The sequence below is a fragment of the Helicoverpa armigera genome, chromosome 4 (genome assembly GCF_030705265.1).
Source record: "Helicoverpa armigera isolate CAAS_96S chromosome 4, ASM3070526v1, whole genome shotgun sequence".
NCBI lineage: Eukaryota > Metazoa > Arthropoda > Insecta > Lepidoptera > Noctuidae > Helicoverpa > Helicoverpa armigera.
Window position 1 is genome coordinate 12,936,337 of NC_087123.1, and position 13,088 is coordinate 12,949,424.

A 13,088-nucleotide genomic window follows, 5' to 3' on the forward strand; every position below is an offset into this window, starting at 1 on the left:
GTTTGTTGACGTACCGACGTTTTTGTTCGAACAGAACACGGTGGAACAACCAACTGGGATAGATTTTATTTGGTGTTGCGATTTATACGGTATGTTCTCGTTTATGGTAGTTAATATTCTCGTTTGTAAAGTGAGCAAAAGAGTAAACAAATCAAACGCCGCGAGGATATAAATCATTCTGAAGATAAATAACCGGTTATGATAAAATGAAAACCTTACCGTTTTCAGGATTTTGATTAACAACCGACGTATAAATTACTTCGCAGTAGACCTGTATGTCACTAACGGGTTGATGTTATGTGTCACTGCCATTCACAGAATTGGCTACTTTTAGGAATGACTGAAGACCAACCCTTATAACTTACACATACTCAACCAAGCTGTACATAGGACTTAACAAACCCTCACACCAAGGTGTACGTTACTAGTATATATTAAACTAGCTGTTGCCCGCAACTTCGTCTGCGTGGGCAAGTTTCATACAAACTTTCATCCCCTATTTTATCCCCTTGGGGGTAGAATTGATCAAAATCCTTTCTTAGCGGATGCCTACGTCATAACATCTACCTGCATGCCAAATTTCAGCCCGATCCGTCCAGTGGTTTCAGCTGTGCGTTGATAGATCACTATGTCAGTCAGTCAGTCACCTTTGAGTTTTATATATTTAGATGTCTTTGACTGACACACATCAACACTTGTGACAATACGAACAAAGTGAGTTGACACACTTGTCACAAATGAAACGAGTGCGGTTGGAGCACAACATTAAAAGTTGGCGCTCGCCGCGGATTTTCACTTTGTCAGACTTTTATTTGAGACTGTCGTATCTGATGCTTGTCGCGTGCCTCACGTAAGAGAGCGTAGCGGGCATGGAGGGTTCAACTATACACAGTCTTATATTGCGTTGTATTTGAGATGATGGAATAGCTCAATATACATACATACAGGCACTAGATTAGTACAGAACTCACAAATGAACTTGCTAAAGGCTCATGTGAATTTCAACTCCACCAAATAAAACCGTACGATATGTAGACCCTCAAATTAGACCTACATAATTATGTCAAAGAGTGAACTTGTAACAAACAGGATGATCACAAATTAGATAAAGTGATAAACTAAAGATTAAAATATCCGGAAATCCCAGTTATCACTATAAACCGCTGATCTCTTACAACTCGCGCCGCCGCCGTGTGCGCATTGATCTCTGTTCTGAAAGGGTTCGTCTAAGCCGCCCATAGGAGCCAAAAAGGGCTTTGTCAGATAAGACTTGTTTGGGCCAATCTCTTCACAAAAAACACCACGTTATCAATTTAATCATCGGATACTTTTATAAAGATTTCTCTTCAATACTTTCTGGTCAGACATTAATCTCAAAGATACTATTCTGAAAGGGACTGTTATGCTTGATAGGATAAAGAATTAATAATGTTAAGTACTATAAAGCTATAGAGAGTGACTCGGCTGAAACATGCCGGACTCGGTAGGCTTCCATTAAAGTATTATTGACTTCTGGGGAAAATGTATCTGAGTGTAGTGTATTACTCCAGTAAAGATTAAAGTTATAAATTACTGAAAGGTTCATATTTCGTGTCCGGATAATTTAATATTGATGTATGAATGTAATAAAGTCGTGTTTCAAGCCTTATGTGCATCTCTAATAGAACGCCAAAAGGAATTCAATCCCAGCACGTATATATTTTTTTGAGTTTTAAGTACATATATACTTAAAAACATATATACTTACAAAGTGTGCCTAAATAATCGGAAATAAGACATAACCTAAAATACCTAAAATTGTTGCATTACCTAAACCAGGCATGGTGATAAATGGTAATGAATAACAACACAAAGGCCGACAATGGTATTCATTATACAAGTTTCTAAATTGGAGATTAAACTTGTCACAATGTACTCGTATGTTAACTACCCTCATTACTAATGATCCGCTGTTCAATTTTATTAATTTTACTTAATGCACATTTTTCGAAAATCTAATTACGTCCAGTATATAAGCACAGGTTGTCGAGGGAAATGGCATCAGTTTGCAACTTGAGCAATACACACCGTGTCTCCTCATCGCTTACTTCAATATCACTTATTCAACATGAAATTCGTAAGTTTTTATACAACCGTTATTTGGGTATATTTGCCTATATTGTATCCAATGTGTACTATAAAAATATTCAAACTTATGTTAATCTATACAGCTATTCCAGCATTTTTATAAATGCCTAAAAACAACTTGCTTTTGGTTACAGTTTGTGGTAGCGGTATCCCTGTTCGCCGTGGCACTGTCCGCACCGTCCAGTCCTGACGCAGCGCTCGAGGCGCGTCGGAGACTACCAGCTCTGGAGCACGAGGAGGTTCACGACGAGTTCGGTCAGTTCGCGCTCCGGTACGTCACGGCCGAGGGTACAGTCGTGTCCGAGAGGGGCCGGCTCGTGCCTGACCACGAGGGCACCGGCTACGTCATGATCATTGAGGGCGAGACCACCTACATCGGCGATGATGGCAAGACCTACGTCACTAAGTACACCGCTGGCCTCGACGGTACCCACGTCGAAGGCAACCACCTCCCAGTGCCCGTCACCCCTGAGCCTGTTCCTGCTGTGGAGCCCATCGTGGCTCCTGAAGCCCAAGTCGTTGCCAAACCAGTAGAGTATGTAATTGAGCCTTTCAACAACGTTGTTACCAAGTTGCATTAAAATAATAAATTTTGTCATAAACTTTACATTTAGTTTTTATTATTTTCCCGTGATATTATAAATAGGGTTTGTAGTCGATGTGATGTAATGCGATCTGAATAACTTAATTCACCTCGAATGGTCTACTTCTATAAATGTTCACAAAGGTACTGGAATTGTAATCCGACTGTGTTGGCGTCTGGATTCACCGCCCACTTGCTGTTCCTAAGGTTTAACACTCATTCAGTCGGGATCACCTTAAACTGTAATATTATTAGTGTCCAGCTAGAACGACGTGGCCAATATACCTGCTAAATATTGTTCTCATCATTAAAATTCGACATCCAAAAACACTAAAAAGCCAAAAAAAAAATTTAATTCTAGGTGGCAGTCGTTGTGTAGAAATCGGTGTCTAATGGATGTCCCTAAGTTAATTTTGTAACCGACTTCTAGGCCAATGCACCTCAGAATTGTATTTTTTTGCTTTTTATTTATTTACGAATTTTCACGCACACATATTTATAATATAAATAAATAATTTACATAGGTAAATGCTTATTTCTAAAGAAATCTCATCCAGCTTACCAAAGTAAGGAAAATGAGAATAAAAGAGATGTAGACAGTGTGTAAAAAGAATAAACTGAAAAAAAACAGCTATGTACTGTATATTAATTATACGTCCATAAATTAATACTATATACCTAGATAAAAATAAATATATTCCTAGATACATATATAAATAAATTAAACAGCTATGATGCAATGGACAGATAGTGTTCTTTTGCTTTTCTAATCTCATGGGGAAGGGAATTCCATAATCGAACAGCATGACCGTTTAAGGAGTAGGAATATAATTTTAGTCTTTTTTCTTGTAGAAACGATTTATAATTTTAGCTTTTCATTGATACGCATAGAATAATAAAAGCCCAAACACGATGGAATTAACATATTATTTAGTTGTCGAGTTCAGTCAACCTTCTCTGGTCTCCATCATCAGGTCAGCTCCAAGCCTTCAATGTTGTATAATGCTATCAGGCATTCACCTGAGTGTAAAGTTTTTGCATTGCATGCCTACGACTTTTGAATGTTGCCCTCGATTTCTCAGGGTTTCCATCATCCAATTCTGACCTGATGACTATGGCACCACTTGGAAAGTATCAAAATTGATTAATAAATGGCGCAGTGATCGCGTAACAAACATAAAAAATACGGTCGAATTGAAAACTTCCTTCCGTTTGGGAAGTCGGTTAAAAATAGGCAGATCGATCAAAATGATTACCACTATCTTCCAAAGTATGTAAATTATCCTTGATTAAATTGATTTCAAAAATCTTGTTTTTAACACAATTTTTGAACATTCCCTAAAATAGAATTTATTTGAGTACTAAAAGCAAAAATTTTTATGGTCTAAAAAGAGCAAACAAAAAAAAGATCTCGATGAATTGAGAACCTCCTCCTTTTTTGGAATTCGGTTAAAAAATCATCAGCATTTTGCTTTTAGTACTCAAATAAATACAGTTTTAGTGAATATACAAAAAACGAGTTACAAAAAAGGATTTTTTTCTCACTTTAATCATGGATATTTTACATACTGAAGAAGACAGTGCTAATAATTTTGATCAATCTGCCTGTTTTTATTGATGAGAACAATATTTGGCAGGTATATGCCACGTCGTTCTAGCTGGACACTAATAATATTACAGTTTAACGTGATCCCGACTGAATGAGTGTTAAACCTTAGGAACAGCAAGTGGGCGGTGAATCCAGACGCCAACACAGTCGAATTACAATTCCAGTACCTTTGTGAACATTTATAGAAGTAGACCATTCGAGGTGAATTAAGTTATTCAGATCGCATTACATCACATCGACTACAAACCCTATTTATAATATCACGGGAAAATAATAAAAACTAAATGTAAAGTTTATGACAAAATTTATTATTTTAATGCAACTTGGTAACAACGTTGTTGAAAGGCTCAATTACATACTCTACTGGTTTGGCAACGACTTGGGCTTCAGGAGCCACGATGGGCTCCACAGCAGGAACAGGCTCAGGGGTGACGGGCACTGGGAGGTGGTTGCCTTCGACGTGGGTACCGTCGAGGCCAGCGGTGTACTTAGTGACGTAGGTCTTGCCATCATCGCCGATGTAGGTGGTCTCGCCCTCAATGATCATGACGTAGCCGGTGCCCTCGTGGTCAGGCACGAGCCGGCCCCTCTCGGACACGACTGTACCCTCGGCCGTGACGTACCGCAGCGCGAACTGACCGAACTCGTCGTGAACCTCCTCGTGTTCCAGAGCTGGTAGTCTCCGACGCGCCTCCAGGGCTGCGTCAGGACTGGACGGTGCGGACAGTGCCACGGCGAACAGGGATACCGCTACCACAAACTGTAACCAAAAGTGTGTTTTTAGGCATTTATAAAAATACTGGAATAGCTGTATAGATTAACATAAGTTTGAATATTTTTATAGTACACATTAGATACAATATAGGCAAATATACCCAAATAACGGTTGTATAAAAACTTACGAATTTCATGTTGAATAAGTGATATTGAAGTAAGCGATGTGGAGACACGGTGTGTATTGCTCAAGTTGCAAACTGATGCCATTTCCCTCGACAACCTGTGCTTATATACTGGACATAATTAGATTTTCGAAAAATGTGCATTAAGTTAAATTAATAAACTTGAAGCGGATCATTAGTAATGAGGGTAGTTAACATACGAGTACATTGTGACAAGTTTAATCTCCAATTTAGAAACCTGTATAATTCATACAATTGTCGGCCTTTTTGTTGTTACCATTAATCACCATGTGATTCAATGATTTAAGATATTTTAAGTTACGTCGAATTTCCGATGATTCAGGCACACTTAGAAAAAAATGTACAATTGTACATACTTTAAACTCATTGTTAAGTGTTAGGATTGAATACCTTTCACATTCTATTAGAGATGCACGTGGCTTGAAATACTACTATATTAAATACGGAGGTTTTTTATGGACATATAGTTTCAGGCTTACCTGCTAGACTAGCAATAACGTTCATATAACACAAACGAAGCTCCGAACATGAGCGATGGCACCGCTATGGGAATTTAATCAACCAGTAATGCGCTGTGTTGACATGCACTTGATAATGTAGCCAAAGTAACCGCTTCAGCGCTGCATGGTCAATACACCAGGTAAAATACTTTGAGATTTGTGATTGAAATTAATCAATAGAATCTTCAGGCTCCAGAAGGAACATGAGGATTTTAGTCAGTAGAAATCTGACACTCCCTAATGCTGCCATCCCACAAAATGGTAGTTAAAATTTCGTCAAAATGTATGTCAAAATGTTTAGCTTTCTAAAAGCATCACACTGTATAGTAATAATACTTAAATCTGTGTGTTTCGCACCTTTTATTACGTCAATCTCGATATTTGCTATTTTTATCTTGGTACGACAAAAGAATGTATGTAAACATAAAAATAGACTTAGTGAATGTCTATTTTCTTATGAGGTTGCCAAGCACCCTAACACTCGTTTTGGAACATTCTTAGAAACTTCCTTCATTTACATTTAAATATTCTCGTTTAAAATTAATTCGATTTTTTAAAATGTTTATAACGAAATGTTCAACGAGTACCTCTACAATGGCAAAACGCCAAACATGCATCCACTGAATAAATCCTAAATGAAAGTTTCTAGTGTCACTTTCCTATATGAAAAACATTTATTAAATGTTACACCTAACGTGTATTTCACATAAGGTTGCGTGTACAATGTACAGAATATCTCCCTACACAGTTGAGCACATTATGATATTTCCCCTGAACGATGTACAATCGTTATCAGTAGTCAGCGGTAAAGACAGAGGCGTTATCAGCGCCTTACATTCGTGCGCTTGATCACAAAGAAAGCCGTTTGTTGGGACATAATAAAGTGCGGGTATAATTTCGCGATAACGTTTATATATAAATTCCAGATGGAATGAAAAACGCGGAGATTGAGCGGTCGCGTGCAGGGTTGCCGCGCTTCTTCTTGTAGTAATTAGAAGTGTTTTGTTCCATTTCAAGATAGGTACTTAAATGTGAATTACACTAAATAATAAAAGCCTGGCATAATTACTGTAACGTAAAGTCAATATAAAAAGCCTTATAAATCCCTTTCACAGTGATGTGACAGTTGTGACCGAACAACTTTTGCGCAAATTAAATGCAATGCCCATTAGCATTTAACGAATTAGTAATTACACATCTATAAAAATTTTATGTCATAAACAAATAGATAGTTTAGACTAATTACATAAAAATGCGATAAATATTTCATTTTGATACAAACTTTAACTATTTTTAAATCTGCTTAAAGAGGACGGCGATACTCAAAGATGAAGTGTGAGTGAGTTATATCAATGATAAAGGCTTGTAATAATGTGTAGGTAGCCCTCAGAGTAACTCCTCACTGCTGACTGACACCGACACGCCCGAATTTAATTTAGACACCTGAGCCTGTTGCATAAAACATGACACACTTTTTGTGTCATTCATTGAGTCGCAGACGCGCGCCTTTTGTATTTTAATGAGCTGAGAAATCATATATTTTTGCAATTTTTCAACGTCCTTCATATTCGGACTTAAACTTTTTACTACGGTATATTACGCCTGCAATGGATTGTCATATAGTTTTATTTTTTGTGTCACGTACATTAAAATTGTTTCTGAAATAATTCCACATCAAAACTGTATATATACACAATACACATATACTCGATACATATATACTCGATCTTCGTATTGTTATTCAAGTGTGTTCTACAATAATGTGGTTTATACTGTATAAGTTTAGTGCTCAAACCGAAACACGTAAAGAAAATAGCAGAACATTAAACCTAGGAGCCAAGTTGTTCAGCGAGATAACACGTAAGTACACAAACACACCTACGAGATAATCTGGCGCCCACAACCACGCTCGGATCACAACAACCACACAAATTGCCAACAATTATGATTTAGAAAAAACACATTGTAAGCACGCTTTACCCGTAAGCAGGACAATGTCGTATTTTCAATTTTGTGGGATTACACAAAACGGAATTCACGCAGCTTTGCCCCCGTCATGGTGTGACATGTCTGTAATCCACCGGAGCTCGCTACGTTATAATATTGTGAGGGATACACCAACAAATAAACATTTCGAGGATATTTTTTGAGTATTAGGAACCTCTATAGACGTGTTATCTAACGTCAGACATGTGTCGCTCCGAAGGGTTTTATCGGAGCAGCTAATCTTGAAACAAGTCGGTTATGAAAATTACTCAAAAATAATAATAATTGATTCTTCTAAGTAGTAGAAGAACAATTGAGAGTTTTAATTATATTTGTGAACTTATTCCAAGGGTTATTACACGTTTAGATATGAAGCTAAGGAGCTTAATATAAGTACAGTTATTACGAGCAGTTGAACTAATAATTATAACTATAATGATGATCTTAGACACTCTTGTTGAATGGATCAAGGGTTGAATGTTAAATAAATATTATATATAGTTCTTAAACAAAATAAATCGTGAAAAAAGAATATAAATGAATAATTACATAAATGTTTGAATGTCATTTTTTACTCTAAGTACCTATTCCTTTGGATACCACGTATATCTAAGCAGCTGTTTGTGAAGATTGCACTATTGCAAAGAACCCGTGTAGGTAGACTGGCATCTTGTTTGTTTTGTATGATAGTACTATTATAAAACAATACTTAACGATAACCACAAGTATAGTAACAGAAAGTTATTATACTCAGGAGAAGTTACAACTTTCGCTCGAAGGAGTCGCAATTGTCTATCGGCGACGGTGGACTACAAACAGAGCGATGCAACGAAGTAACATATGACCTAGTGTGACACAAACTTTTTCAACCTAAGACGTACTCTTTTATCATTAATATGTTTACCTAAATATACCTAAATGAAGAATCAGCAATAGCAACCATATTAACAATCTCTTAGCAGTTTTCCTGCAGTTTTTTTCGTCATCGTCATCACATCAGTAAATTGCCCTCATTGATGCCAACAGTACGCCTCCAACCATACCAGTCTTGAACTGCCCACAATCTTCTTCAACTTATCAGAATAGTATACTATACTTAGTGCTTAACAGAATAAAATGTATGCGGTTTTCGTTAGGCATACATTATTATTTCAACAGTCCTAGATAAAGGAGAATGAAGACCTAAAATGGCCTAATAGTTATCATATTAACGCGCTGATCGCCAACAAACGAGTGTGTCTGATTGCACGTGCGGTGTCGGTCGATGTCATCGGTGTCGTTACCATCTGACACCGGTGTCGACACCGCGCTGCGGTCGCGGTCAGCGCGCGACACTTTTTGTTTACACATTCCACAATGATGTTCAATAAGATTTACGCATTAAGTTCGTAAGCCCTGGATGTCTGTGCCACTTGTGTCTGACATTTCGGTTAGCGGTCGAAGCCTTTTTGTTAGACGTACCCCACTGAGCGTATTAAAGTTATTGGGTTGCTATTTATTATTTAGAATACATTATCCCATTTCTATTCTCGTTGTTCTTTCTTGAAATAATTTTCAGACATTGATTTCATCAAAAAACACAAACATATATTTTTATTTTATGAACATATCTTTTATTTATCAAATACAATAACAACTTTCCACGAGTTATCTAGTTATAGATATTACTATTTAGATTAAAACAACAACCATTACAGTGACAGGTCACATTTTGCTATTAACTTACCTATTTTTAAGTCTCAAGTCCATACATAGGGAATTTCTAAATTAGTAAAGTTAATTTACCGGGCTCAAGCTCAAATTAGGCTCAAGCTCAAATTAGGCTCAAGCTCAAATTAGGAAAAATATTCAAATACTAAACTAGCCAGAAAACCCCAAGCTCCTATCTTATCCGTGCGTGACAATAACCTATGAACCTGAGGCTTCCTACCATTTCATCATAATATTTGGCCCAGCACGACCACTCGACCACTGGACCAGGAGTGACGGATCAAAATCAAAACAAATTAAGTATTCAATCGATTCATCATGGCGGCTTATATTTAATTTGATGGTCCTCCGGCACAATGGGTTTAGATGTAAAATAAACGTTCGGTAGCGGCTGTCACAACAGTCCGATACAGGGCCGGCACAAACACGGGGCCCGGGCGGGGCCGCGGGCCGACACAGGTCCACAATCATTTTTGGACCAATTTTGTAATGTAAAGCGTGAATGGAATTAATTTGGTGTTTGATTATCACAACTGTCGTGTATTTTGGTTGTTTCACTAATGTTTATGTGAAGATTTAAATGGTATAGATATTTTTGATGACAATAGTTTTTGTTATAACCACGTTCATGTAGAAGCGAGCTTTCAGTATGTACGTCGAGTAATGTAGTCAAAACGTTCCCCTGGACGTTGTGTGCACATAGCAAACAAACACGCTCGGTAAAGGAAGTCTACCGACATGGAAACTCTTCATATATTACTAATAGTATTTGTTTACATACCAGCTAGTCACATCAATAAAGCGCAGGATAAGTACAAATCCTTAGTCCCGAGGCACGCGGGGTCAAAACTGCACATTAGGGTATTTTTCAAATCCCTGAGCCAACATCCTTCCAGCGACCCCCGATAAGGGATATCTACCTGTTCCAACTGAAACAATACCTTTTATCTACTGAAGTATTGAATAATGTAGGTCTAAGGTAAGCCCAACTGAAATTAAGTTATAAAAATCCTTGCTTCAGATATTTCTAATACCCAACAGCGCCGTAACATATAACGTGTTCTTGGAAAAATGCGTATTCTTGGGATAAACTTTCCTTTTGAGTATATTGTAAGATCAGGTATTGTGAAGTATTCGCTGAGACCTGAAAATGTTCGCTGGTGGGTGTACCCTTTACGTAAGGAATGTATCAGTTTGACCTTACGTCGGGACAAGAGGGATTGCGGACTTTAAATATTATAAAGATATTGTGTGAAAGTATTGGATAAGTTTGACATAAATAAAGAGGTTGTTATATGTATTTATGAGAAGCTTTTTTACCGTAGTAAGATTTATATCGCTCCGAGCGTAAGAGGTACGGATATATGAAATAAGTACGCTTGATTCATAAAAGCGCTACATCACCCCATAACCTACCTTCATTTAGGAGACATGACAACTTCCACATTTTTCTGTATTTAAAATAAACTTTTTTTAGTAAGAGAGCTATGTGTACTGTGCAAAAAATCATATTTTATTTGTAGGAAGCTACATACAGGCATAAGTATTGAGAATGACTGTACCAGTGGGGTATGTCGGCAGCAAGTGTGGGCCCGCGGCGAGCCGCCGACACGCGCCGCGCCGTGTCCCGCCAGCTGCCATACATAACTGACGACTCTAGTACTCTAATTCAGATAGATCTAAAGTTATATTGACTAATTGAGAGAATAAAATGTTTATAACACAACACAATCTTCCCTTTTCGTCATACTCACGTGTCATCGACAGCTTTACATTGTAATGGTGTAAATTATATTATCTGTCTCACCACCCGTTATTTACATTACATCTATTAAGGAGATACATAAGTAGACATCCAACTGCAACACACTATTATTTAGCAACAGAGAAGTACGATAATCTTCAAGCGAACTGTTTCACACAACTACCTTCAATGTCCATGTACCTACTACATAAACTGCTTAATAACAGTCTAACGCTGGAAGCGGCTACTGGCGCATAAAGCTGAGGACGAAGTTGTCCGTCCAACAGCGCTAAGTCCTGGAATATAGAATGAACGGACATCTGTGCCTGTCGCGCGTCTATCGAGACTTAGCCGCGACTAATTGCTGTGTTTCCATCAACTGCGCTCGATGCACCATCTAGTAGTAAAGTATATCCTCGATGTTTGGGAAGCTTTTGGTAAGAACGTCATTTCGAATGTGCGGATTTGCGATATTGGATGAAATTATATTATGTATATGAGCAACAATAGTAAGCCATTTATTGATGAAACAACCATTTCCACGAAATTTTCTCAGGTCTCGAAATGTTTACCTTCCTCTCATACACCAAGCTTACACTGCTTTGGACTCACAAACAGTTGCTTTATTGCATTTCCGGCAACTATCAGGTTTGTCAATTACAAATTGACGATCAAAAAACCTTATACGAATTCCTGGAATCATTTGGTCATGGTATTCAATGGGAGTATTGAAACGAGCAGTATTACGAGATAACAATCCAGTGCATCTGCCACACGTCAGGGGCTCCTGTGGCCGCGATGCGAACAAACTGACCAGCGCAGTTGAGCAGTTTACTGCACACTGCACTTGTACTGACACTAGTGTAGTCATACAGATGCATAATTGCACTCAGTAGGAATGTTTATTGGATGAGTTGATACGTTATCCATTTATTTAATTCGATCATTTAAAGAGATTGTGAAAAATATCTTAGATTGTTGTTGTTATTGGCTGAGATTAGACGATCTTTGAAATTCATTCAACATATCATGTATCGTGATCATATTTTTTTTATATTATTACCCAGCAATTCACAATAAGCCCAAATAAATGGAAAAATACCATAACCTGTATGAGATTGTACATTTGATACATTATAATGCTTGTAAAACAATGATTCCACGAAGGCTTCCCCGGTTCTCGCAACTTCGATAAAAATAATGTGCGAGAAATCCGACAAGTGTTTAATTAACCCTATAATAATGGAGTGTTGTTTAATCAAGTGTCTGACGGCTGTTGTTTTAAACCCGTTCGAACAAGCTCGCGCTCCTTTGTGATCGGCTGTTGTTTCAACGTTCCGCCTCCTATACACACGAGGTTTTATTCTGACACACGAATATTTAAGGGTTAACGTGGGCTCAGTATCATTTGTAAGCAGTAAGACGTCTGTGAGTTTCGTTTTAACACGTTGGGGTCTTGTTAATTAAGTTATTATTTTTGTTTCAATAATTGGGTTTGCAGCAAGTCAATCAACGATGTTGATTTGTGGAATATTTCAGCATTAGTGTGGATTCTGTTTTGAGTATATACGGCTGAAATATTTAAGAGTGGGTCGTATATTGTCACTGCACCACCAGTTTTCAAGAAACTTTAAAAGAAATAGCTTCGCTTTAAAAATGCCTCTGCATTTTTCTTTTAGCTTCGAACAACACAAATCTCGCGAAAGACAATTCAATTCTATTTAAGTCAGTGGAACAGTTTGACAGTTGGTATCTATTTAATCAATTGAGAGTAGTTCTAAATCGATCTGCTGAAGGAAGAACTGCAAAAAGCCGTCGACAGCCGTCAGCGCAGGCTTTTAACGACGCGATAAAAATATACTCCCGTGTAGCACGCGCATCGCTGTCGTTTGGGCAATAACACTCTATA

The 13,088-nt window shown here is 37.7% G+C and overlaps 2 protein-coding genes across 2 annotated transcripts; one reads left to right on the forward strand and one right to left on the reverse strand.

Moving 5' to 3' along the window:
• Window positions 1-2,107: 2,107 nt before the first annotated feature.
• Window positions 2,108-2,734, forward strand: LOC135116786 (flexible cuticle protein 12-like). Its single transcript, XM_064034354.1, has 2 exons — window positions 2,108-2,116; window positions 2,262-2,734. The coding sequence occupies exons 1-2, from the start codon at window positions 2,108-2,110 to the stop codon at window positions 2,706-2,708; spliced, it is 456 nt and encodes a 151-aa protein (XP_063890424.1). The 3' UTR covers window positions 2,709-2,734.
• Window positions 2,735-4,606: 1,872 nt separating this feature from the next.
• On the reverse strand, window positions 4,607-5,230 carry LOC135116787 (flexible cuticle protein 12-like). Its single transcript, XM_064034355.1, has 2 exons — window positions 5,222-5,230; window positions 4,607-5,079 (listed from the first exon to the last, which is right to left on the reverse strand). The coding sequence occupies exons 1-2, from the start codon at window positions 5,228-5,230 to the stop codon at window positions 4,633-4,635; spliced, it is 456 nt and encodes a 151-aa protein (XP_063890425.1). The 3' UTR covers window positions 4,607-4,632.
• Between the last annotated feature and the right edge of the window lie 7,858 nt (window positions 5,231-13,088).